The 27222-nt window shown below is 57.3% G+C and overlaps 1 protein-coding gene across 3 annotated transcripts in view; it reads left to right on the top strand.

The window, feature by feature from the left end:
• The window catches only part of FIBCD1 (fibrinogen C domain containing 1), a 40881-nt gene that overhangs the window by 6539 nt on the left and 7120 nt on the right, over positions 1-27222 (top strand). For 2 of the 3 annotated variants that reach the window (XM_017976867.5, XM_035260605.3), the window contains exons 3-6: positions 3824-4303; positions 9867-10026; positions 10359-10495; positions 24372-24468. In XM_017976867.5, the coding sequence (XP_017832356.3) occupies positions 3824-4303; positions 9867-10026; positions 10359-10495; positions 24372-24468 (874 nt within the window). Of the gene's footprint in view, positions 1-3823; positions 4304-9866; positions 10027-10358; positions 10496-24371; positions 24469-26704; positions 26860-27222 lie in introns of those variants that run through there. The other variant, XM_054237146.2, reaches the window with a different exon arrangement.

Genomic DNA, 27222 nt, shown 5'->3' with positions numbered 1-27222 from the left:
CTTGGTGCCCAGAGTCCCCCTTATTATCTCAGGCAGATTTCTTCCCGAGGCATGTAAACGGCAGCCCATAAAAGCCAACAGTGCTTCATCCTTAAGGTGTTCTCTGAAGACTCACTCTCCTCTGCTGAGTGCCCTGCGTCATCCCCAAGCTCCTCCGTGCCCCTGCCTCTAGGGACCCCCTGTGGCTTCCTCCAGCCCCTCCCCATTTCAGGACCCTCTGCCTTCCCACCAGGGAGGGTCTTGGGTGGCAGGAGGTGCAATATAGGGCAGGGGTGCGGGAGACACAGACGGGAGACGGCCAACCTCTCTGCCATGCCAGTGCCAGCCTCGCCAGCCGGGGGACCTTTATGCTACAGTGTCTGGTGATTCGGCCAGAGCTGCTCGGGGCAAGGTGTCTCCCGATGGGCTCCAGGAACGAGTGTGACAGGGACTTAGCTGCTGACACAGAGCTTTGTCTATCAAACCCAGCCGTACTGTAGGCAGAGGAAGGAAATCACAGGGCGGCCGAGCAAGCGGCCCTGGCGCATCTGCCATCCGGAGTGTCCAGCCCTGGGTCCGGGTGGCAGCTCCAGCGCACCTCTCCCACGAGGCATTGGATGAGGGTCTTGTGCTCTGAGCCCCAGTTTTCCAATCTGCACAGTGAATTCAACCAGAGCGCCAACTGCACAGGTTACTTGGAGAATTCAGTGATGGGAACATGGTCCATGCCCAAGGAATGGCAGCGATGGCACAGCGCCCTCCTGTCTGTAAGCTGCTGACCTGCAGGCGCCTGGGGGTTGGGGATGGCCTGAAGCTTGCCCATTCTGTGCCACGCTATCAGAGGTGGGCACAGGGTCAGATGCAGCCCTGCTTCGGGGCCCAGGACCCAGCCGGGGTCTTGAGCCTCTGCCCTGCCAAGCCAGGTAGGTCCCAGGAATGCCCCTTTCCCCCCTTCCCCATGCCAGTTCCTTCCTCTGTTCATCTGCCCATCCATCCAGCAGCAGCCGTCAGTCTGCTCTGTGCCAGGTGGTGAGCAGGTCCCCGTCTGTGGAGGGGCTCACAGTCCAGGGCAAGTTTCCTGGACTTGGGATTCACTAGTTCCTAAATCCCCAGAAACTGTGCCCACAGCTTTCTCAAGACTCCCTAAAAGGATCAGACAGTCAAGAATCAGTCCATGGAGCGGGCATGGTGGATTGCGCCTGAAATCTCAGCACTTTGGGAGGCTGAGGTGTGAGGATTGTTTGAGCCCAGTAGTTTGAGGCTAGCCTGGGCAAAGTAAGGAGACCCTATTGCTACAAAAAAATTATTTTTTTTAATTAGTTGGACACCTTGGTGTCAAATCCCCACCAAGGCACAGTGATGTGTGCCTGTCGTCAGCTACTCAAGAGGCTGAGACGGGAGGGTGGCTTGAGCCAAGGAGTTTGAGGCTGCAGTGAGCTAGGGTTGTGCCACTGCATTCCAGCCTGGGTGACAGAGTGAGTCCCTGTCTCTCAAAAAAAAAAAAAGAATCCCAGTAATCCCAGTCCATAGAACAGGAACTCCCCCTGAGCAGGAGCTGGGGCTGACTGATCCCCTGATACCTCAGCAGGGACTGGCCCAGAGCCTGGCTCATGCGGAGATCTAGCGAATGTGGACTCGATAATTAAACGAATGAGTGAGTAAATGAAGTCAAAGGCCACGACAATCTGTCTAATCTTGATAAGCACCCTCTTAGGGGGAGCGCAGAGGAGGAGCCCCTCCAAGCTGGGAGGAGGGGAGTGGAAACAGTCAGGGAAGGCTTCCTAGAGGAGGTGACATCGGAGCCCTGAAAGAAGAGAATAAATTAGGCTAGTGGAAGAGGAGGAGGGGAAGCGGATGCTCCTGGCTGGCCAAGGGAGCAGTTTGTGCAGAGCTGGTGGAGGGGAACTGTGCGTTCGGGTCTGGCTGGAGTAAATTGTCTTGAAGCGTGGAGCCGGGAATGGACGTGGCTCTCAAGGGGACCGGGCAGGCATGGAGCGCTGAGTCCTGGCAGCCGCATGACAACAGGGACAGGCCAAGGAACTCTCCTCAGCATCCTGACAACAAAACAGATCTCTTTCCCGGGGGCCTCCATGTCCAGGCACGTCCCCTCCACCCCACCCTCTTTAGGTGCCAAGTAGGTCATACGGCAGTTCCTTGTAGAATTTGAATTTACAAAAAAGACTCTTTCCTCTGCCACATTTTCTCCGTAGGAGGACACAATGATGTAAGAGGCACCTATCTCTGTTTAACATATCACTAAGAAAGCAAGCAAGCTGTCAATTACAATTGTAAGATGTCCCCTCCATTGGAGATTTAAAAACGTGAAAAAAAGAGAAGGTGCATCCCAGCATTGACAACACACCAAAATAACACTTTAGGTGGAAGAAAAAATTCCCTCCAGATGCTGTGTGCACATTGATCATGGGATAATAAAAGCCACTAATATTTATTGCGAGAGTACAGCGTGCCAGGCACGGCTCTAAGCGCTTTAATATATGAAGTCATTTAAAGACGAGTCTCAAATTCAGAAAGTTGAAAATGTGGGGTAAACGTGGCTAAGAGTTGAGGAAATTCAATCATAGGCGGGGCCTAGCCCGGGGAGGAAGGCAGGAGCTTTGGGGCCCAATCCCACTTCTGCTTTTATTTTCTGTGTGACTCTGGGCCAGCCCCTTGCCCTCTCTGGGCCTCAGTTTCCCCATGTGTGCAGTGCTCAGGGGCTACCAGCGAGTCTGCCCAGTGAATCTGGGCCCCTGAAAGTGTGTGCAGGCACACTATGGCACCTCCTTTCACTGCAAGCTGTTCCTCAGCCCTGGCTTCTGGCCAACGCAGGTCTTTATTGCGCCTGGCCTGAGGTCCCGGTTTTGAGACATGGCTTGTTCTGGAGTGACAGCCGCCTGTTGCCTCGGCCCCCTCCTCCTTGGAGCGCAGCAGGCTTCTTTAGGTTTGTCTTCGAGCTACCTGGCCCAGCGGGTTGGCATTTTCCCTGCCAGGGGCCTGCTCTGTGAAGAGGTGGAGGAAGGAGAGAGGACGGGGCTGGGTGTGAGGAGGAGGTGCCTGGGAGCTCCCAGGAGCTCCTGTGTGCCCTGGCACTGGAGACAGTGGGACAGAACACGGGATGTGGCTGCTGCAGCTGGAAGGGACCTCCCCTGACGGGTGCCACCACCCCAGGGCACTCGTTCCCAGGGACATCGAGAGACCATCTCTAGCGTTGCTGCTATGGCATCACAGCTCTCTCTGACCCACATATAGAGAGGTGGGTGTCTTCTGTATTGCCCCATTTTACAGGCAAGGAAACTGAGGCTCATAGAGGTGAGGCCCCTCGCCCAAGGTCACACTGTGGGAAATGCAGCTTGGAGACCTGAGCCCTGGCTCGTCTAGCTGCAGCGGTGGAGTCTCCATCTCCAGCCCTTACTGGATGGGGAGGGCTCCACGGGAGTCACACAGCCACACGCACGGGTGGGCGTGGCTCCCTGGGCCGGCACCATGCACAGCATGAGGGTGGGCCAGGGGCAGCGTCGGGAAGGCTCACCATTCTCCTTGTGTGTTCGTGTCTTCCTGCCTCAGTTTCTCTTTCCCATCCTTTCTGTCTCCGTCTCCCCTCTGGGGCTCTGCCTCTCCACTTTCTCCCTGATGCATCTGCTGTGTTTCTCCCGCTGGATCTGTGCCTGTCCCTGTCTCTCCGTCTCCCCTTGGACTGGCCCTCGGTGCCTGTCTCATCTGTCTCTCTGTGACACCCTTGCTCAGCCCCCAAGAAGGGGGTCCTCTGAGCCTGGGTATGCCTCTAATGCTGCCGCTTCTCTCTCCCGTCCCTCTGTCTGTCTGTGTGTCCTGGGCGGGCCTGCAGCGTCCGAGCTGTGGCTACTTACTGTGCACCGTGCTGCTGGCCCTGGCTGTGCTGCTGGCCGTGGCCGTGACTGGGGCCGTGCTCTTCCTGAACCACACCCACACACCAGGCACGGCGCCCCCGCCTATCGTCAGCACCGGGGCTGCGGGTGCCAACAGCGCCCTGGTCACCGTGGAGAGGGCCGACAGCTCACGCCTCAGCATCCTCATCGACCCACGCTGCCCGGACCTCACGGACGGCTTCTCCCGCCTGGAGAGCGCGCAGGCCTCGGTGCTGCAGGCGCTGACCGAGCACCAGGCCCAACCGAGGCTGGTGGGCGACCAGGAGCAGGAGCTGCTGGACACGCTGGCCGACCAGCTGCCCCATCTGCTGGCCCGAGCCTCGGAGCTGCAGACAGAGTGCATGGGGCTGCGGAAGGGGCACGGCACGCTGGGCCAGGGTCTCAGCGCTCTGCAGAGCGAGCAGGGCCGCCTCATCCAGGTAGGGCTGGGGTGTGCGTCTTGGGGTCTTGCTGAAGGCAAAGGGTTGCTGCTGCCACGTGCCAGACGCCTGATGTCCACAGCCTCACTTAATCCCCAACTGGCCCAGACAAGGGGCTGCTGCTTTTCCCATCTGCAGACAAGCCATGAGGCTTGGGGAGGTGCTGTCACTCATCCCACTGCACAGCTCGTGGGAGCCAGGATTCAAACCCAGTTTCTTTCCCGGTGACCCTGGGTAATTGTAGGGCACCCCATGGCATTTGGCGGTCAGTCAAATCCAGGGATTGAGGGCTTCCCTAGTGCACCAAGATGCAGCTGAGGTAGGGCATTGCCCCATTAGGGCAAACGGAGGCTCAGAGAGGGGATGGGATGTGCTGAAGGTCATGTGGCTGCTCAGTGCTCCCAGGTCAGAGAGAGCTGCACCCCATCTCTTCACCCCTGTCCCAGTTCACGATTATGCAATGCCCACAGCTTCCCAGGGATGGACAGACCAGTCCAGGCAGCCCAGCCACACCCATAGCCTGTGCCAAACCCCCTCCACCCTCCCATGCCCTTTCCCCAGCTAGCCCAGGTGGGTCTGGATGAAGCTTTCCAACTCCAGCCCTGAGACCATGCCCGATACGCCACCCACAGGCAGTTCCTCCTTCACAGGATGAGGGATTTGGGATCATCTCATCTGACTCTGCCATTTTCCAGGACAGAAAATGGTGGCTCAGAAAGGGGTGGTGACTTTTCCTGGGTGCAGTGGCCAGGTCAGGCCTGGAATCCAGCTGCCCTGGAGCCCTGCCCAAGCCTCTGGCCCAGTGCCACATCCTCCGGGTAACTCAGATCCCTCGAGGCTGGGAGCCAAGCCCCTGCCCCCACGGGCGCCCCAGCCCCCTCTGCCCCACCTCCCAGCAGCCACTAGGAGAACCAGGCATTTGGTTACCCAGCCGCTCATGAGCAATGGGCCCTTTCCCTCCCTCTGAAGGCTGCAGCTGGAGAAATTACAGTCCTCATCGCCCTGTCTGGGTGACTGATGGGAAGGTGGCTCCCCTCCCGGGGTGGGAGGACATTTCGACCGCCTTCCGGCTGCCCCTCCATCTGCAGTTCCCCAGGCCTCATCAGCAGGGTGGGAGCGGGGGTATCTCCTGACTTTCTGGCTGACCTGGGACCCCCACCTCACTCTCCAAATCGCTCAGCCCCTGGTCAGCTCAGGCCCAGCTCATGAAGGCCCACCCTTAGAGCTGGAGTGGGGGATTTAGAAGGGGGACCCCAGAGCCCTGCCCTCCCAATGGCCTGCACAGAGGTACAGAGTGTTCCCACAAGACTAACAGCCTTTCTGGGCCCAGGAGTGCGAGCTCATCTGACATATTTACTTCCCCAAAAATGTTTGATTTGACTCATTCCCCACAGACTGGATGATTCAAGAGACAGTGTGTCTTTATGTTTCATTCAGAGGCAGCGAGCCGTGCTCCTAACTCCTCCTTCCAAGCTTCCCAGACCCTCAGCCGATCAGCACAGACGTGGGCTTCTCAAAGCTGTTCCCGAAGGCACCCTGGGTTGTAATGGCCAGAGGTCCTTGTTAAAAGGCAGCTTCTAGCCGGGCTCGGTGGCTCACACCTGTAATCCTAGCACTGTGGGAGGCTGAGGCGGGTGGATCATGAGGTCAGAAGTTCAAGACCAGCCTGGCCAAGATGGTGAAACCCCATCTCCACTAAAAATTCAAAAATTAGCCAGGCACAGTGAGCAGGTGCCTGTAATGGCTACTCAGGGGGCTGAGGCTGGAGAATTGCTTGAACCCAGGCGGCAGAAGTTGCAGCGAGTTGAGATAGCGCCACTGCACTCCAGCCTGGGTGATAGAGTGAGACTCAGTCTCAAAAAAAAAAAAAAAAAAAAAAAAAAGGCAGCTTCCTGGCCAGGCGTGGTAATGACTCACGCTGTAATCCTAGCTATTCAGGAGGCTGAGGCACTCAAACCCAGGAGGTGGATGTTGCAGTGAGCTGAGATTGCGCCACTGCACTACAGCCTAAGCTACAGAGTGAGGCTCTGTCTCAAAAAAGAAAAAGAAGGCAAGTTCCTGGGCCTCATCCCCAACCTCCTGCAGCCCCCACCCCCGGCCGGGGGTGATTCTCAAGTGCAGTCCCTGAGGCCTACTGTTGATGGCTGGGCTGAGCTGAGCCATTCTGCCCTGAGGGTTTGAGTCCACAGAGCTGAGACCCAGGCCAGGCCCCATCCATGCCAGCTGTGGGATTCTGGGCAGGTGGCATCCCCTCTCCGGGCTGGGTCTTCTCTGTGACATGTGCGTAACTTGGTCTATGCTGAGGGGATACTGGAGCACCTGGCTGCAGGGCTGGGCTGGCATCTGTTTACGTGGGGGATACTCACCGTCTGCACCGTCAGCATCTCCTTATTCCTGGAGTAGAAATGGTTTGTGAGCTGAATTGTAAAACTGTGGGGAGCCACCATGCCACTATTGAAAACGCCCTTCCCCATTTTTTTTTTTAAGATAGTCTTTCTCTGTCACTCATGCTAGAGAGCAGTGGTGCGATCAGAGCTCACTGCAACCTCCCTGTCCTGGGCTCAAGCAATCCTCCCACTCGGCCGTCTGAGTAGTTGGCGTTACAGGTGTGCACCACCACGTCTAGCTAATTTTTTTTATTTAAAACTTTTTTTTTTGGCCGGGCGCGGTGGCTCATGCCTGTAATCCCAGCACTTTGGGAGGCCGAGGCATGTGGATCACGAGGTCAAGAGATCAAGACCATCCTGGTCAACATGGTGAAACACCGTCTCTACTAAAAATACAAAACCATAGTCCCAGCTACTCGGGAGGCTGAGGCAGGAGAATTGCCTGAACCCAGGAGGCGGAGGTTGCAGTGAGCCGAGATCACGCCATTGCACTCCAGCCTGGGTAACAAGAGCAAAACTCCGTTTCAAAAAAAAAAAAAATTTTTTTTTTTTTTTTTTTGTAGAGACATCTTGCTGTGGTACTCAGGGTGGTCTCAAACTCCTGGCCTCAGGCAATCCACTCACCTCGGCCTCCCCAAGTGCAGAGATAACAGGCATCAGCTGCTGTGGGCGGGGGGAATCCCTTTTCCAATAAGAATGATAGGCCCACGATGTGTGCTGGGCTCTGTGCTGAAAGGCACTTTGCAGCCCGATGACCCCAGGAGGTTGGTACATTTGCTATCCCATTTTCTTTCATTTTATTTTTATTTATTTATTTTTTTTGGGGGGGTACAGAGTCTCGCTCTGTCACCCAGGCTGGAGTGCAGTGGCTCGATCTTGGCTCACTGCAATCTCCACCTCTCGTGTCCAAGCGATTCTCCTGCCTCAGCCTCCTGAGTAGCTGGGATTACAGGCATGCGTCACCACACCCAGCTAATTTTTTTGAACTTTTAGTAAAGACAGTGTTTCACCAGGTTGGCCAGGCTGGTCTTGAACTCCTGGCCTCAGGTAATCCACCCACCTTGGCCTCCTAAAGGGCTGGGATTACAGGCTGAGTCACTGCATCCGGCCTCGTTATCCCATTTTATGGAGAGGCGGACTGCGGCTCTGAGTGGCAGGTGCCCGTGCAGACTGGCTTACACAGCCGAGCAGTGCCAGGAACAGCAGCTCCAATGCCACTGCCTCTAAGCGCTGCCCAGCCAATCCCCCGCATGCGCCTGTGCAGCTCAGCAAGCAGGGACTGACTTCCCCATTAACTCGGGGCATGTTTATATGTACATTTTCAACTTTAATCATCTGCTGGTTTAAACAGAGGTCTTTCCTGCCCGTTAGCAAGAGGGAGGAGGCTGTGCCTGTTTTTTGAGTGTGTTGCGGCTGTGTTGACTCAGATAAACGGGCAGAACCGGTGTGAATTAACCAAGCGATCTTTGCCGCACACATCGTAGGGTGGCCCCCACCTGCTGTCTTCCCACGGCGGGGAGGGGGGGTGCTGCCTGTGTCCCTCTGTGGAGCGCCCCCCATGGAGCTCAAACACTCTGCCTCACCATCTGAGCTCCTCTCTCCCCCTGGTCTCAGCCCTCACTGAATCACCTGCTCAGCAGAGAGGAAACTGACAGGGAAACTAAGAGCTTTGCAGGGCCCCTGCCTCTGGACGAGCCGAGAATCATATTTTGTAAACTGCTGGCACTGTATATTTCTATTTTCCTTCCACGAATGGGCTATTATCTGGCAAGTGACAGGTTCGGTGTGTAAAGACCCGACCAGCTCCACGATCACTGGCTGGCCAGCTGTAGCCCGCCACTGCCTCATCCTCCACGTGGTCCTGCAGCCCAGGGTGGGGGCAACAGACCCCAGACCCTTGAGGCAACACAGGAGGAGGTGCTAACGGACAGCATTGCACTTGGCAAGCTCCAGCCCCAGGCTGTGATGGAGGGAAGGGCGGGAGTGAAGGGTGCAGAACCACGGCTGGCTCCCCTGAATCCTCTGACTCAGAGAACCAGGGCTCGTTATCTTGGGTTACAAGGAAATGGAGATTCGGACACTGTTCCAGGGTCACACAGCTAGTGAGTGGGGGAGGGATTGGAGTCAAAACACAGGCAGTCACCACCAGAACCTGGTCCAGACCACCGCCCCGTCCCCACCCTGACCCTGCTCTTCTACACAAGAACACGGCCCCAGACCCCTTTTCTGCCAGCCAGCCGGCCCTGAGGAGGTAGCCTGAGTCCTGGTTCCCATGCCATCCTTCACTCTCAGAGATCGCTCTTTCAGGGCCTCAGTTTACCTATTTGTTACAAGAGATGACAACCTTAAATCTCCCTTCTTTGCAGCACTATGGGGGGGTCCAGTGAGGTCATAGACATCGGAGAGACACAGAAACTCAGTGATGTTTGCATGGGGCGTGGGGGTGGGATGGGGGAGCCTTATTGATCTGGAAGCCTGGGGGCTGCACAAAGGCTCCTGCGACTTCCCCAGCCTCAGGGCACCCCTCTGTCAAGGGCAGATTAGTCACTCCCACCTCAGCAGCCTTGCTCGGGATCAGAAGAGGTGGCAGAGGGAATGCTGGTAGCCTGGAAGGTTCTGTGGGAACCTGGTGTGCTGAGTACCCGCTGGTTACTGACACTGGGCTGGCACTTCCCATGTGTTGTCACCAGTCCCCATAGCAGTTAGTCCAAGCCAGGGGAGACAAGGCGTGGTGAGGACACTTACCCCCAGTCATATAACTGGCAAGTGGATGTGCTGGGCTGAAGCTGGATTTGCCCAACGTGGAGTGGCACCTCTCCCTGCACGGCCTGGCCTCCTCCAGTTTACACCCCTGGGCTGAACATGCAGAGATGGCTGAACACAGCCTGGGGCAGCAGGGGTGGCAGGTGCCTGCTGGAGCTTTCTTCCCCTCCCCCCTGACTCCCGGCCCTCTGAGCCCTCCGGGTCCCAGAGCGAAGGCTCCATCATAGCCCGGCTGACCCCTCAGACCACCTTGGACAGGGACCCAGGGGCCAGGGCAGGGTGGGGGCTGCCATTGAACCAGGAGCCCACCTCTGCCTCAGAGGAGGGCCCACTCTGGCCGGTAACATTCTGTGTATGCCACCCAACCTCCAGCAGATCCCCTGCCCCCTTGGCTCACCCTGTGTGCTCTGCAGCTTCTCTCTGAGAGCCAGGCCCACATGGCGCACCTGGTGAACTCTGTCAGCGACGTCCTGGATACCCTGCAGAGGGACCGAGGGCTGGGCCGGCCCCGCACCAAGGCCGACCTTCAGAGAGCACCTGCCCGGGGAGCCCGGCCCCGGGGCTGTGCCACTGGTGAGTGGGGCAGGGGCTGCCGTCCTCCGGGGACTCTGGTCCCAGTCTGGGGATCAGGGAAGCTAGGGTGAGGGTTCCCCAGCCATGAGATTCCCAGGGCCGGACCCTGCATCCATGCGGCCTGTGCAGAAACCCTCTCAGTTCATTTTAGAGGAAAGTAAGCCCCAGAGAGGGTGACTGACTCACCCAGCCTCAGGAGGGGGTGGCAGAGCCAAGGTCTGACTCCCAAACCCAGTGCTGTCTCAACCCACGGTGGACAGACAGCGTGTGCGAGGGGGCCGGGCAGGAGCGCACTGGGGCTGCAGCCATCCTGACACCCTTGCCTGCCTCAGGCTCCCGGCCCCGAGACTGTCTGGACGTGCTCCTAAGCGGACAGCAGGATGATGGTGTCTACTCCGTCTTTCCCACCCACTACCCGGCCGGCTTCCAGGTGTACTGCGACATGCGCACGGACGGCGGTGGCTGGACGGTGAGTGCCTGGGGCTGGGCAGGCAGCAGGACAGGCATAGGGGCAGGGAGGCCAGGTGCCTGAACCTCAGCCTTCCCAGCAGCCCCCCACCCAGCCCTCCATTGTGGATCTATGGACTCACCTCGCCCCCCAGTGCTCTTCTTTCTGGCCTGAGCCCACCCCTACAGAAGCGGGGGAAAAGGGGACTCGGTGAGCAGACCCTGGGGGCCCCCTCTGGAGTGGACATTAAGCAGGAGCCACCATGGGCTCCCTGAAATCCTCAGCCGTGGTCCTTCCAATGTGGGGTTTCCCGGCAAGCTGGGGTTTAGGCCTAGGAGGACATGTAGCAGAAGCCTCTTGCTAATGTTAGTTCAAGGGCTGATGTTGGTGGGTGCCTGACTTTCCGAACTACCCAATATATGGTACATGAGCAGAAGAGAAAGGGGGGTATGGCTGCTAGGAGCAGAGACCCCCCGAGGCTACGGGCTGACGAGCTGTCTGATTCCTGTGCCTCCTGGTTCCTGCCTGGGGGGGAAACGAGGGAGATGTCCCAACCACCAGTCACAGGGCAGGCCTAGGACCGCAACAGGTGCTGGGAGAATGGGGTAGAGGCCCTGGTTTGAAGACCCCAGGGCAGCTCCAGAGGGGTCTCCAGAAGCCCCTTCCTGAACTGGGTTGACACACTTTGTCTGCAAAGGGCTGGATGGGGAGGCTTCGAGGCCTGTGGTCCGCACAGTTCCATGAAGGACGGAGGGAGGTTGCTGCCGCTGAGACTACTGACGTCTCGGTGGTAGCAACCTCCCTCTGTCCTTTGCAGGGAAAACAGCTGCAGAGCAAACCAAAAGGCACAGGTGTGGTCTTGTTCCAGGGACACCTGTAGACACCAAAGTGTGAATTTTATAACATTTTCACATGTTCTTCCTTAAATATTATTAAGAGGATATTTAAATTTTATAACGTTTTCACATGTTCTTCCTTAAATATTATTAAGAGGATATTTAAATTTTTTTCTTTTGATTTTTTAAGAACCATCTTAAGGCAGGGCTTAGTGGCTCACACCAATAATGCCAGCACTTTGGGAGGCTGAGGCGAGTGGATCACCTGAGGTCAGGAGTTTGGGACCAGCCTGGCCCCATCTCTACTAAAAATGCAAAAAGTAGTCTGGTGTGGTGGCATGTGCCTGTAACCCCAACTACTCGGGAGGCCGAGGCAGGAGATTCACTTGAACCTGGGAGGCGGAGGTTGCAGTGAGCCAAGATTGCGCCATTGCACTCCAGCCTGGGTGACAGAGCAAGACTCCAGCTCAAAGAAATAAAAAAAATAAAAACATCTTCAAAGTTCAGACCTCCTGTGCTGCGTATAGGCGGTCAGCAGGAGCTGTCCTCTGGGTGGGGTTCGCTGACTTCATCCTGGAGCTGGTGACCCCTGGTGGTGGGAGCTGAGCTCACTGCCCCATTCTCCCGCTGCTGGGCTTCTGACACCCTCCTGAGGCTCAGGCTTGGGGTTGGGCATTAGCAGGGCCACCACTGGCCACTGACGGATTGTGTGCACATTTTAAAAATGCATATTTCTTCCACTGTGCACACTGGGATGCTGGGCTTGGAAGAGAAAGATGTGAGCCCTGCCCACTGGCCAGGTGCTCTTGAGCAGTGAACAGCCTGCACTGCTGTCCCTGGGGGTCATGCCGCCCCAAAAGCTGCTCGGCCGGGAGAACTGGCTCTTTAAGGCTTGTCAGCTTCACATTTCATTTCAGTTGGACAGACATTTTTGAGCACCTACTGTATACTGGATTCTGGGGAAGCCCCTGTCCTAGTCTTCCCGAGCAGTTTACAGGCCAGGGAGAATTCGGGGTGGAAGAAGTCACTGTAGCAGAGGTGAGGGTAAACTTCCTGGCGAAGGGGCATTTCTGATGAGCCATGAAAGCAGAGAGGATTTCTGAGCGCAGGCAGGTGGGAGAAAATATTCCAGGAAGAGGGGTGGCCTGACGAGGCTCCCACAGCCATTTGGGGAGCGGGGCCTGAGGGATTTGTGGTGCGTGAGGAGATGAGGTTGGAGTGTCCGGCCCCAGGCTGCGGGGTCACAACAGACATTCGGGAGCTATTAGGTGCTGAGAGGAAGACGGGGTGGGGACTCCACGGTGTGGGTCCTTGGGCAGTGGGAAGAGGGAAGAGGAGGAGGCGTTTCGAGCTTTTGGTCTACAGGTCTATGATGGAGCCCCGATGCCAGAGATCAGAGAGGCAGGGGGACTGGAGGTTTGAGTTCTGGCTCCGTCACCCACAGGCCGCCGGGCATGGCTCTGAGTCCTGCTGTGTGACCTGGGGCAACTTCCCTCAGTTCTCTGAGTCCCGTTTTCCTTGGCTGTGAAATGGGGATGCCTGCCTACATCCTTAGAGCTCTTAACTGCGAGCACAAGAGCGTGGGGCGCTCAGCCCAGAGGGAATGTGCTGGAGAGAGACTGGGAGGCTGGGGACGCCAGGAACAGAGGCCCTGGACCAGGCCAGGGGTGGCCGGGTGAGAAACCCACTGGCCCAGGGCTGCTCCCACTGAGTGCAGGAAGCAGCTCAACCCGGATGGATGTGGGGCGGGGGCTGGGTCCATTCCGCTAGTGCTTGCTTCCCCAGCTGCTTCCAGTTGGTGGGCCTGAGTCCCGGGCCTACAACCTCCCTGCAGTATTGGCAGCTATAGCGGGAATCACCTGTGCCTCCTGCCAAACCTCAGAAAATGAGGAAGACAGCCAAGAAGACCCACGTCCATTTTGGTACTCCGTGGGGTTGAGCTAGGCTTCTGTTACCAACCCATGCAGAGCATTTAGCGTGAATGCCTGTGACACTGAGCACTGCCCTGTGCCAGACACTGGCAACACCCCAGCCACCCAGAGTGTGTGTGACCCCACCCCCACCCAGCTCCTGACCTAGAGGGAGGCCACGTGGTCCAGGAGATGGAACGGGGGCCTGAAGGGAATCCGGCTCCTTCCTGGGGTGCCCAGGTGGAGGCTTCCCTGGCCTCTGACCTTGACTTGGGGCATGAGAAGAGGCCTGCACGGTGCCTCCGTTTCTTGCCTGGGATCTTCGTGTTGACTATTTTCCTTTCTTTCTTTCTTTCTTTTTTTTTTTTTTTGAGAGACAGAGTCTCGCTCTGTCACCAGGCTAGAGTACAGTGGTGCAATCTCAGCTCATTGCAACCTCTGCCTCCTGGGATCAAGCAATTCTCCTGCCTCAGCCTCCCAAGTAGCTGGGACTATAGGCGCATGCCAACACATCCAGCTAATTTCTGTATTTTTAGTAGAGATGGGGTTTTACCATGTCAGCCAAGATGGTCTCGATCTCTTGACCTTGTGATCTGCCCACCTCGGCCTCCCAACATGCTGGGATCACAGGCATGAGCCAACGCGCCTTGCCGGTGTTGACAATTCTTGGAGTATTGATATCCAGGCCCACAAACGTCTAGGGGAGGGGTTTAACATCAGACAAAAGAAGTGCCCGAGAAATAGAGAGGGAAGCCTCTTGGCGGGGATTTGTGGCGGGAGGAGGGGTGCAGGCAGCCCCGGTCAGTTTTGAAAGGGGTCAGCCATCCCCTGCAGTGGCAGGACGCGGGGAGGCCGGCACAGGCGGGTAGTAGAGGGGCGAGTGCTTCAGCAGGGCAGAGCCGGCCGTGTTAGGAGCCAGTGTGAGAGCAGACGAGAATCCCCCCAAGACCCCAAAGACAGACACATCTCTAAACCTGTCTTCAAGCTCCAGAGGAGAGCTTTTAAATGTACTGGATCTGTGTCTGGGGGATAAAAGCTCTTTTGTTTTCCTAACACCGAGAACGTCTGAGTTATGGCATTTGCTTCTGGGAACCCCTGGGCGGGCGGAACAGTGAGAAGGCACCAGCCAGAAATCAGAATTAAGGGTCAGGACAGGCTTAATGAAAGATCAGGACGCCAGAGCGGGCCATGCGTCTTCCACTCCAGTGGACGTGAAGCCAATCTCCCGGGAAGTCAATCAGGATTTGGACTGGGAGGCAGGTCGTTCAAATAGCCCCTGCTTGCTCTGGGGGCCGTGCGAGAGAGGCTTCTCATCTGAGAAGGGCTTGCCTGGCCGGGGAGCGTTAATATCCATTTGGGCCTCCATCAGAAGCAATCTTTTCCCAGGAATCTCTGGACATCTGTCAGGATCGCCCCCCTGCCACACGGAATCTCTCAGAAACTCAGTTTTTGTTTGGGAAGGAGCTGGCTGCTGACTCTCCAGCCCCGGATACCATCCATCCTCATTAGGTTCCCTTTCCAAACTGCCAGGCCTTGAGTGCCAACGCCACCTGGTCCTCCCTGGAAGACAGGGCACCTGAAGCTGTGCCCCGGAGACTCTGTGGCTGGACACTTCCTTCAGAGCCTGTGTGGGCGAGGGCAGAGCTCAGCAGCCCTGTCCCCAGGGCCACTTTACAGTTCATACGCCCCTGCTCCCTCCCCTGGCATCACACCAGCGCCCTTCAATCCCTGGAGGCAGGCGGGGCAGCCTTGGAGAAGGCCCGGGATGTGCCCACGGTCGCTCAGCAGCCTCCGGTCCTCCCTCGGTGGCACATGCTTATTCTTATGTTCAAACCCTGAGCGTCCAAAGCAAGCCAGGCGCAGGGAGGTCAGCAGCGACTAGACAGGTCAGCAAGCTCCTGGCCTGGCGGACAGAAGGACATGACAGCTGATTTATGTCAGGGACGGGGAGCGCCGGGGCCGGGAGGAAAAGCCCCTACTCCAGTCTCGGGGGTGGGAGGAGTGAGGGGCAGTGAGACGGTGTGTCTTGTTTGGGGGTCACAGTGGCTGGGGGCTACTGGCCTACCTGGTTTAAGGAGCTTTGGGTCCAAGATGAGGCGGGGAGGCAGCAGGGGCTGGGTCTTGCAGGTGATCCTCAGGCCCCGTCATCATGCCCATCACAGGTCCAGCCCTTGTGTGGCAGGAGTCCCAGGGGCAGGGACCACACCCTCATGCGGCCACACCCTCAGCCGGCTTGGGGTGGGCACAGCACTTGCATACCCTCAGGGATCTCTAAACACTTGCCAGATGAGTGGCTGTTGGCACCGTTTGGCAGTATAGCTTCACCTCTGTAAGTCTCGCTTTTCTCATCTGTTAAATGGGTATCATATAGCGCTGCTCTGCAGATATGGGCCAAGTCAGAACCCTGCGCAGGCTGCTCACCTGTGAAGAGTGAGGGGGAGGAGGAGGAGGGAGTCAGTGCTGAGCTCCTGGGGTTCCCTGTGAACTGAGGATCTGGCTCTGCCTTGTAGCATCTTACAATCAAGGGGAGGCTGAGTTGTAAAAAGAAAGGCCAAATGTCCCTATTCAGAAGATCCCAAGTGGGATGAAGCCAGCCATTGCCAGCCCCACCCCCACCCCCAGCACCCCTGGCCATGTAAGATGCAAGGGTCACATGCCTTCTTTTTTTTCTTGTTTTTGAGACTGAGTCTTGCTCTGTCACCCAGGCGGGAGTGCAATGGCATGATCTTGGCTCACTGCAACCTCCGCCTCCTGGATTCAAGTGATTGTCCTGCCTCAGCCTCCCAAGTAACTGGGATTATAGGCACGTGCCACCACGCTTGGCTAATTTTTGCATTTTTAGTAGAGATGGGGTTTCACCATGTTGGCCAGGCTGGTCTCAAACTCCTGACCTCAGGTGATCCACCCGCCTCGGCCTCCCAAAGTGCTGAGGTTACAGGTGTGAACCCCCTGGCCTGGCCCACATCCCTTCTTGGAGCGGCTGTTTGCTCATCTGTCCAGTGGGGTGGCCCTCTTGCCTGCCTTGCAGGGCCTGGGGAACGGGGTGGCTGTGCCCAGAACCTGCTGCGGTGGGCAGAGGAAGGCCCCTGCTCGGCCTCAGTACCTGGGCTCCCCGCTGCCACCCACCTCCCTGCCCTGATACACAGTCTTGTCCCCAGCACAGTCTGCAGGGTCAGTGCTGCTCCCCAGGCCTGATGGCCAAGTCCCCGTCATTGCATAATCACTGGCCTGGGGTCACACATGCTGAGTCCAGATCAGCGTCTCCTTCAGCAGGGACTTGGAGGGGCCAAGATAGGACCCCATACCCACCTGCTACGATCCCGGCACAGCCAGCGTCCCCGACACCGCAGTGCCAAGTGTCCCCAACCCTGTTCTGTTTGGCCCTGGCCTCCACCAGGTGCTTTCTGTGTGCCAGGTCAGCTGGTTCACATCTGCCTCTTCTAATTGGCTCCCCTGGAAGGGGCCTTCACTTCCCCCCACCTAAGCTCTTCAGACCTGAAGGAAAACCCGGCCCTCACATGGAGAACATCAAAGGACCCAGCAGCAGGCTCAGGGAGGGATGGAAAGCTCCCGGGATCTCCCCCGCTACCAGCCTGGGCCCCTGTGCTGGGAGGCTGAGCAGCAGGACCTCAGCGTCTAATAGGCGAGCTGTTGGGATCCTTCCTGCTCTGGCTATGGCTGGGACAGCCCTCCTTGTCCCAGAGACAGTGATGGCAGGGGATCTGCCGTGACATGGGTGGGCCATAGTGTCCCCATGCTGCTGCCCAGCCATGCCCTGCCTTGGGGAATGGTCCTTGGAGAGCACACGCATTCATAATGGCGAGGTGACCGGTGACCTGGGACAACACCTCATGGTTCCTTGGATCATCTGCCCAGGGAAAGCGTGTCTCCGTGGGAGCAGTTTGGATTTTTCAAACTTTGAACGTAAACGGGCCGATGCACGTGCGGGACCCAGTCCCATGCCTGATGCGGCTCAGCACCCGACAAACGGCAGCTTGGGCAGTGCTGTGCCAAGAGCCGGCAGGCACCGACTGCCAAGCCTGGGAATGATGGCAGGGCGCCAAGACCGGGGGTACCATTTTCAGTCAAAAACAAGGAGTGGGCCCGATTTCCTTCTGGGCTCAGCAGCTGGCTCTGAAGGGAGGGTGGTGATGTTGGTCAGACCTACTGTCCGTTTCCGCATTGACTTGGCTGCGTCTTCCCCACCGGCCCCGCGGGGGCTTACATAGAAGAAACAGGCTCGGAAAGGTTCTGAGACCTGTCCGAGGCCACGTGCAGGTGAGAGGCAGGCAGGATTTGAACTCAGCTCTGCCTTGTTCCTGAGCGAGCCCAGAGACCTCTCTGGGGGCACTGCCCAAAGGTGTCCAGAAAGGAGTTAAGGCAAAGCCAGACTCCTGGCGAGGCTGCGGAGCCACCCCGGGGCTGCCTTTGAAGGCTGCTGTTGCTCACACATCCCAGTTCTTTGTTCTTTAAAAACACGAACCCTCCTCTGCCAGAACTCCCCTGCCCCCTCCCACAATCACCTGATCAGGAAGCTTGGGAGGCTGGTGGCCACAGCTCCGCAACCAGCAGTCCTGTCGGTAACAGGCTTCTGAAGCAGTTTGATCACGGTCTAGGAAAAACCCGTTGCTGCTTCCCAGGAGGCCTTCTAAGGCATTAAAGACTCCCTCTCCCAATCTCATAGGGTTTGGACCCCCCCCCCCCCCACCATTCCTTGGGTTTTGGCTTTTCTGACCACCTGGCAAGGCCCTGCTCAATGTGTAGTTCAGCCAGGCATCTCCTCCAAGAAGCCCTCCCAGGTAACCACCTCCAAATGTCCCAGCAGAAGGAATCCTTCTCAGGGTTCCTAGCAAGCTCTGTTGAATGCTGTGCACCAGCACACTTAATTCTCATCAAAACTCTGTGGGTTGAGGCTTTTATAATCCCAGCTTTATAGATGAGGAAACTGAGGCCTGGGGTTTGGGAGCTGCTCTGCCCTGTGGCTGCTGGCTTGTGCATCCAACTCTCATGGGGCTATGAGCTTTGAGGGCCAAGGTCACCCCGGTGAGCCAGAGCACACTCAAGGTGCGGTGCACCAGTCCTTATTCCGCAGGGGAGAAGCCCTATTGGCTGGGGTCTGGGTAGAACTCAGGCCTCCTGGGTGCCAGCACAGGAGCTCCCTGGGACTCAGCTCCAGGTGGGCTCATGGGTGTGGAGAAGCCACGGGGCACCCTGCCGGCTGCTCCCAGCCTTTGTGCAGGGCGCTGTCATCCCTACTCCTCTGGCCATCTCAACCCTGGACACCTGTGTGGCCCACTCTTCCAAGCCTCAGTCTTCTCATCTGCCTAATGGGAGCACCAGCCCTCCCCCCAGGGCTGTGGTGGAGAGGGCTGTGGTCATCCTCTAAGGCACTGGCTGGGTGCTGGCATGCCCACAGAGCCCAGCTCAGTGCTCAGGATGCCAGCTGCATGTTTGCGCATGGCGGCAAAGCAGCAGCTGGTTGGTCAGGGTCTGTTTGCAGAGGCAGCCTGGACGGGACGCGGCCTGTGGAGCCTGAGGGCACAGTGGCCACAGCGCCTCCCTTGGTCCCAGGCCCTGTCTGACAAACACAGGCGGTGGCTCCTGTCTTCCCTCCACCGCACCCAGAGCCACCACGCCTTCCTTTGAACCCGCCCAGTACCATCTGCAGGACCATGTGGGCCCAGCACTCCTTTGGCAGAGCCACTATGAGTGGCACTTCCAAGATGCGCTGGCGGCGGGCTTCCGAGAGTCCGCACTGGGAAAACACGCACTATCTGTCGTCCCACTCGTGGCATCCATCCAAGAGGCCACGGTCACGGTGAGTGTTTCTACTCAATCGTTTTCCAGCCGGGATCCAAAAGAGATGCTCCCAATTCATATTTTGGCCTGAAAATGAATCAGTAATGTTTGTTTCCCTACCTTTCGTTCTCCTACTCCCTTTAAATAAAAAAAAAAAACAAAAAACTGGGTCTCTGTTGCCCAGACTGGAGTGCAATGGTGCAGGCTCACTGCAACCTCTACCTCCCAGGTTCAAGCAATTCTCCTGCCTCAGCCTCCTGAGTGGCTGGGATTACAGGTGCCTGCCACCATGCCCAGCTAATTTTTGTATTTTTAGTAGAGACGGGGTTTCACTGTGTTGGCCAGACTGGTCTGGAACTCCTGACCTCAGGTGATCCACCTGCCTCAGCCTCCCAAAGTGCTGGGATTACAGGCATGAGGCACCGCGCCTGGCACCCGTTTTTGCCGAGTGGGGATTCACATTTGGTGGGTGGGGCAGAAAGAAGGGAAGTGAAGGGCTGGATCCTTTCCTCACTTCCTCCCCTGTCCTCCCACCCTGCTGATCCTCGCTCTATAATTAAAGCCCTCTGTGCTTGGCCACATCTAGGCATCCAGCATCACCAAGGTCCACCGTCACTGAAGTCCAGCTGTTCATCAGAAATACAAAGCCACAGCTGCAGTTCACCCTGCACCCAGAGTCGGACTAAACATTCCCCCACTCGGCGGAAGCTGGGGGAACCCCCTGACCATCTGGGCTGCCCTGGGCACTTGGACTAGTCAGGCCACGCTGGGCCGTCATTGGCTCGAGGTCGGGGCAGGGTTTCCAAGCCTGAGATCCTAGCACAGGGCCTGGCACAGGTGGCCACTCGGGGCTTGAACCAGTAAGTCAGGACAGCCCATGGCACAGGCTGTCAGCAGTTCCCAAACTTCGTGTAGTACTCTGCTGGCCACTGGCAAAGTCAACTAAATGGGTCTGATTGACATTATTTTTTCAATCAAATAGAGTAGAATAGAACAAGAAAGAAAATATTAGCTCACATCCTTCTGCATAAAGCAAAGCACGGAGCCTGGAAGCTTCTGCTGAGATGTGTGCTTGTGTGGTGACATCAGTCTGCAGGTCACTTCTCCAAGGCCAGACCACAGACGTGTCTTGGCCCCTGAGGGAGGGGCGGAAATCCATCACCTCACAGGTTAAAGTGCCCACGCTGGCCACCAGTTGCTGCAGTTTCTTTTTTTTCTTTTAAGCTGGAGTCTCACTCTTGTCACCCAGACTAGAGTGCAGTGACGCAATCTCGGCTCGCTGCAACCTCCGCCTCCTAAGTTCAAGAGATTCTCCTGCCTCAGCTTCCCAAGTAGCTGGGATTACAGGTGCCTGCCACCATGCCTGGCTAATTTTTGTTTTTTGCTTTTTGAGACAATCTCACTCTGTCGCCAGGCTGGAGTGCAGTGGCAGGATCTCGGCTCACCGAAACCTCCGCCTCCTGAGTTCAAGCGATTTGCCTACCTCAGCCTCCCGAGTAGCTGGGATTTCAGGTGCCCGACACCACCCAGAGCTAATTTTTGTATTTTTAGTAGACAAAGGGTTCCACCGTGTTGGCCAGGCTGGTCTTGAACTCCTAATCTTAGGTGATCTGCCCACCTCGGCCTCCCAAAGTGCTGGGATTACAAGCGTGAGGCACAGTTGCTGCAGATCCTAAATGGGCGTTGATTCGGGCTACGTGGACAGGAGCTCCAGCCATGTGTGATTTCAGTGTCCTTTTTTGGGCAGAGGCAGTCAGGGGGCCAGGTGTACTCACCCCAATTGATTGGCACCAAAGAGGAGCCCAGGGGGGATGGTGGGGTCACTGTAATTGGCACCCAGAGTGGGAGGGCAGTGGGAAAGAGGGGTCGGGGACTGTGCAGGGACCAGCTCTTAGCACGAGAGGCCCGGGTAGGGGGCAACTGAAGGCTGCATCCACGCTGCTCAGTGGACCCGCTGCCAAGCATGAGTGTGGACACGGAGCAGGACATCTGCCTTCGGGCACTGGTAGCAAGGGTAGGTCCAGACTGTCAGGGAGCTGAAGGCACAAGATGTACTCAGACTCCCACTTTCTGCTGCTCACGGCAGCAGAACCTGTGGCTGTATGTGGGCAGGCAGGCTGATGGACAAAATCCCAGCACTTTGGGAGGCTGAGGTGGGAGTCCCAGCTTCAGCCTGTAACAGGGTGAGGGGCGCCTGGGCTTGGGGAAAAGTTCTGGGGAGTGACATGGGCGTGCAGAGAGGACATAGCCCACTCCCCTGGGACTCGACTGCCCATCGTCCCCTCGGCCAGGATGCCGGGTGTGAGCAGTCCTTTCACCCGGCATCCTGGCCGAGGGGTGAAGAGTCAGGGCAGGGCTGGGGTCTGGTTGAGTTCCGTGGATGGCAGCATGGGTTTCAGACGTCCCAGTGGTGGGAGTGAGTGCTGGAGGCAGAGCCTGGGAACCCTTTCCGAGGCTGTGGTCTGGACTATGGGGCTTCTTGCTCTCATTCCGGATGTTCCCTCTGAGCCTTTTGGAAGCGGCACAGCAGGGCACCTGTCCATCAGCCTGCCTGCCCACATACAGCCCTGGTTGGGCACGGCCACTTGCTGTTGAAGTCTCCCCACTACCCTCACCACCCCCACCACCTCCAACATCCCCACCTACCCCCAACACCTCCACCCCCGCCACCTCCACCACTCCCACCACCTCCACCACCCCTGTCACCCCCACTACCTCCACCACCCCCACCACCTCCACCACCCCTACCGCCCCCACCTACCCCCGCTACCCCCACTACCCCCACCACTCCCACTTCAGCCTCGCTTCCCTGCATTTCCTGCCCCCATGGCAGGCAGACCCAGGGCCCAGGACCCTGCCCCTCCTCCGGGACCACCCTGCTGGGCACACCTGCTCTCTCCCCACCCCCCAAGTCTGTCCTGCTTCTCGCCCGGATGAGGTCCCCTGAGCACAGGCTTCACCTATGTTCCTTTGCTCAAGGCCCCTGAGGGCAGGAGTACCTGGTACCCCCTGACTTGGCCTTCCCAGCTGGTGCCTGTGGGAAGGAGAGGCTGGGACAGGGGCCTCGGGAGGGTGGCGGGAAGGTGAGGCCAGAGTCTGAGAGAGGAGTGGGGAGGCAGGAGCCCTCACTCAGGCCTGAGCCTCGGTGCTGCGGCCCTCCATGCAGCTGGCATTTGCTGAACACCTACCATGTGCCAGCCCTGAACTTATTCTCAGTGGATGGCTATGATCTCTGCTTTGCACATGTGGGTGCTGTGGCCTGGAGAGGAGGGGGGACTCACCAGGGCTTTCTGAGGCAAAGCGGGGGGCTCTGGAACCCAGATCCGCAAGTACTGGGCTCCCCTGCCTGGCATGGAACTTCTTCAGCACTGAGCATGCCCAGGTCCCAATCCCTAGGGCGGAGGCCCAGCCGACAGCCAGTGCCAGCCAGGCATCCCAGGGGGCTTCGGGGCCCGCAGGTCCCTCCAGCTCCCCTCCTCCTGTGGAAACAGGCTCCTGCTGCCCGCCGATTTCTCGGGGGGAGTGCCTGAGCTTCTGCCAGGATTAGGCCTTTGAAAGGGTGCGTGCTCAGGGTCCCAATATGCAGCCATCAATACGGCTCTCCACCGCTCCTCAGATCTCCCCAAGCCTGATCGAATTTCCTTCCGCCCCAAGCCAGTCACTCCAGAGGACTTTCAGATTTCAGAGTCAGGCCAGGTTTGAGGCAGCAGAGCACGAAAAAGGAGGTGTCATCTCCCTCCGGCTCCCTGACGTCAGAGCTGCCCAAACACCATGAGGGACAGGTCCCCGAGGGCTGAGCATGGGCAAACACTCGCCGGGCAGACGCCTCGGGTCAGACCGGGCACCCAGGCGGTTCCAAGCGACTGAAATCGGGCTGCTTCGTAATGAAACTGGCAGCTCACTGGCACCACATCAGACTCTGACACAGATGGAGGCTGGCCGGGCCACGGGAGCTGCCTCGGAGAATAAGCAGGAAAAGGCTTGTTAAACAGAAAGAGGGTCTGGGAGGGCAGGGGAGGCCAGCCGGGACGGATTGTCAGCAGATCCTGTAAATACTCCAGGCAGCTCTGGCCTGGACCAACGTGGTACTTATTTCAAAGCAATTTAACCGATGGGATTCCTGACTCCCAAATCAAGAATGTTATTAAAATGAAGAACAGAGGCAGCCCGGCAGCTCGTTGGTACCCAAGTCACATCCCGCCAGCTGTGGGCGCCTTGTCCTCCCCTGAGTGGCCGCTCGGACTCCGGTTTCCCAGCATCCCGACCCCTGCCCAGGCTTGTTTTGGGGAAGGGGAGCTTGTTAAGGGACAAGGCTCTGGAGGCCAAGCCTGGGGTGTGTGGGGGTGCTCTTGGTCCTTAGACACTGGAGGCTAGGCTTTTGTTCAGTTTTGTTTTGACCTGGAAAAAGATATTAGAACCCTGTCCCCCCCACTCCCAGCTTGATTTGGCCACTGGGGAAACTGAAGCCCAGAGCAGAGTGCTGGAGGTGGACCCCAAAGCTGGCTTTCCCCCACCCCACCCCACCCCACCGAAATTCCTTTTTTGAGACAGAGTTTTGCTCTGTCACCCAGGCTGAAGTGCAGTGGTGCGGTCTCAGCTCTCTGCAACCTCCACCGCTCGGGTTCAAGCAATTCTGCCTCAGCCTCCTGAGTAGCTGGGGTTACAGGTGCACACCACCAAGCCTGGCTAATTTTTGTACTTTTAGTAGAGATAGGGTTTCACCATGTTGGCCAGCTGGTCTTGAACTCCTGACCTTAGGTGATCCCCCAGCCTTGGCCTCCCAAAGTGCTGGGATTATAGGCGTGAACCACTGTGCCTGGCCCACCCCCCCACCCCCGTTTTTTTTAAGAGAGTCTTGCTCTGTCGTGCAGGCTGAAGTATAGTGGCATGATCACAGCTCACTGCAGTCTCAGCCTCTGGGCCTCAACCTCTCAAGTAGCTGGGATTGTAAGTGCCTGGCACCACACCTGGCATCTTTTTAAAAAATTTTTATAGAGACAGGTCCCATTATATTGTCTTGAACTCTTGTGCTCAACCAATGCTCCTGCCTCAGCCTCCCAAAATGCTGGGATTCCAGGTGTGAGCCACCACGCCTGGCCTGGAATTCCTTCCTACAGAGCTGTTTCAGGGACCTGTGGCCATTTGGTCAATCCCACCTTGAGCTCTGGAGCCCCTGCTGGGTTCTAGGCTCAGGGCCAGGGGCTGTTGCAGGAAGTGGGATGCCGGGCCCCTGCCCTCCCTAAGGGCTGTTCGAGAGCAGGGTGAGGGGAGTCTCTGGGCGGGATGGGCTCACTTGGGCTGTGAGTCCTGGGATGGTTGGGGCCAACGCTCCATCCCCATCTTCCTTTGCAGGTGTTTCAGCGTCGGGAGGACGGCTCTGTGAACTTCTTCCGGGGCTGGGACGCATACCGAGAAGGCTTCGGCAGGCTAACCGGGGAGCACTGGCTAGGTGAGCCCCGCCCGGCCCTAGTGGGCCTCTGCCCCATGCCTTCTGGACACAGCTGGGTCCCAGCTGCTTCCTGCATGGGTTTGGGCTGGGTTTCCCTGGCCTCAGCATGCCTGAGCCAGCTCACAGGTGTCCCGCATGAAGGTGGCAGGCATTCAGAAGGAATGAGGCCAGACAGTGCCAAGGAAAGTGATTGGCATGGGTGGGCTCCATGTACACGGCTCATAAAGGTGGAGACAGAGGGTCCCACACACCTTTGGAGGCCAGTTCCTGCTGGGGTCACCTGGATCTGCTGGCTGTCCTAAGTCAGGCGAGCTTGGGGAGATGCTCATCAGTGTGCCAGGCCCAGGGAGGCCAGAGTAGGCCCCGGCACTGCCCTGTGCTAGGGTGCCAGGGACACCCAGCATGTAACTCCCAGGAGCAGCCAGTGGTGCTCCCAGCCAGGGCTCCTGCTTGGCTTGAGGCACCCCCATGCCTTCCTACTGCTGGACCCAGCCCCTACCTGGCACAAAGTAGGGGCTCAGAAGGTTCTGTCAGCATTATTATTTACCTTCAAATTCACTCAGTATTTTTTTTTTTTTGAGACGGAGTTTTTGCTTTTGTCGCCCAGGCTGGAGTGCAATGGCGTGATCTCTGCTCACTGCAACCTCCGCCTCCTGGGTTCAAGCGATTCTCCTGCCTCAGCCTCCCGAGTATCTGGGATTGCAAGCATGTGCCACCATGCCTGACTAATTTTGTATTTTTGGTAGAGATTTCGCAATGTTGGTCAGGTTGGTCTCGAACTCCCAACCTCAGGTGATCCACCCGCCTCGGCCTCCCAAAGTGCTGGGATTACAGACGAGAGCCATGGTGCTGGGCCTTCACTGAGTATTTTAAAATTTTTGAAATTTCCTTAAAATTTCACTATCTAAACAAAATATTCTAAACAAAACTTCATTTGTCAACACAAAATATTTATCTTAACAAAATATCCTAAAAGAATCACAAGTTTGAGGTCCTATCTACTTACGTATTTGGGAGGTGGCTGTGGCTTGAAGTAAGGCGTGTTTTTCTGGTGGTTCTTGAGATACGGCAAAGTTCCCCATCTCGAAGCACGTGACCCTGTGGTTTTTAGTATATCCAGCATTGTGTAGCCATCACCACTAGGTCCACAGCATGTTCTTCACTCCTGAAAGAAAACATGACTCCCTTGCATGTTTTGAATCTACGTGGAACACAAAGGCACCGGGGTGCCTGTGCCCTGGTGTGATCTGGGCGGCCTCGCATGCCTCATGGTGTCCTCCTGCACTTATGCCCCCAGGGTGCGGACATCCATGGAGTCCTCCAGTCCGGGGCAGAGCTGAGGGGGGCCTTGGGTGGGAGGGAGAGGGTGAGATGGACAAGGACATCCACGGAGCTCCCCTGTGTGGAGCAGAGCTGAGGGGGGCCTTGGGTGGGAGGGAGTGGGTGAGATGGATGAGGACATCCACGGAGCTCCCCTGTGCGGGGCAGAGCTGAGGGGGCCTTGGGCAGGAAGGAAGAGGTGAGAAAGGTATGGGCCAGTGTGGCTGGTGGGAAGCACAGCCTAACAGGCTGAGAGTGCAGTCTGGACACCAGCCGGGGTCACGAGGGCCCCAGGCCTGTAAGGACATTCAGTGACACCCCTGGGAGATGGGGGCGGGGGCCCCAAGGGCAGGGTTGAGGTGGCGAGGCAGGGCCGCTCCTCTGTGTCCATAGAGGCCCCTGGCAAGATCCATCACCCACGAATGGCCCCTCCTCACCCAAGCCCACAAGGGCAGGGCCCTCTCCCACCTGCCTGCTGAGCCCTGTTACCTGAGGGATACAGACAGCAGGGAAGGTCACACCTGGAGTGGACTTCATGCCCACACCCCATGCTGACCACCTACCCACAGACCGACCGCCCCCAAAACCTCAGCCCACCTAGGTGGAGGCCCTGCTGTCATCCCTTCCTTTTAGAGATGAGGAAATTGAGGCTCAGGAAAGGTCACTAGTGTGCGTGTGTTGGGGTGTGGGGAGCCCCAGTCCACACACTGGCACCCAACCAAGCTTGCCTCATCCCCTGAACCTGGTGGATGGAAGGAGGGGAGATGGGGAGACCCTGCCTGAGGCCCCTCCAGCCCCTCCAGGTGGGGGTAAAGATAAGGACAAAGCGGCAGGGCCTGGGCATGCCCACACCACCACCCACCCCCAGAGCAGCAATGGTGCCCAGGCTCATGGTATCTTAATTGAAATCTATCAGCAGCCACAGACAGTGCGCGAGGAAGCATTTAAGCAGGTCCTGATTCCAGCGTCCTGCAGATGAGCCCTGACAGGAATGTCAAAGGCACCGGCCCCTCCTCTGCCACGACACCTTCCCCATCCCCTCCATTGAGTGCTTTGTCTTTTCCTATTGAGTCATGGGAGCTCTTTATATATTAAGGCTATCGATCATTTGTCTAATACACATGACAGATATTAACTCCTGGCCATTTGTCTTTAGTTTTTTCTTTTTTGGGGGTCATATTATTACTTATTTCCTAGAAATTTAAGGTGTTCATGCAGTGAGTTGTGCTACCCTTTGCTTCCTGTCTTTCTGGGTTTTAACCCCTGGTTTCCTTTCCTTCCTAGTTTCACTTTTTTTTAAGTCTCCTGTGTTTTTTTTAAGTCTTCTGTTTTTCTTTTTCTTTTTTTGAGACAGACTCTTGCTTTGTCACCCAGGCTGGAGTGCAGTGACGTGATCTCAGCTCACTGCAACCTCTGCCTCCCGGGTTGAAGCGA

The sequence above is a fragment of the Callithrix jacchus genome, chromosome 1, assembly GCF_049354715.1.
Source record: "Callithrix jacchus isolate 240 chromosome 1, calJac240_pri, whole genome shotgun sequence".
NCBI lineage: Eukaryota > Metazoa > Chordata > Mammalia > Primates > Cebidae > Callithrix > Callithrix jacchus.
Note: the sequence above shows the minus strand (reverse complement) of the source record. Positions and strands in the feature narration are given on the sequence as shown.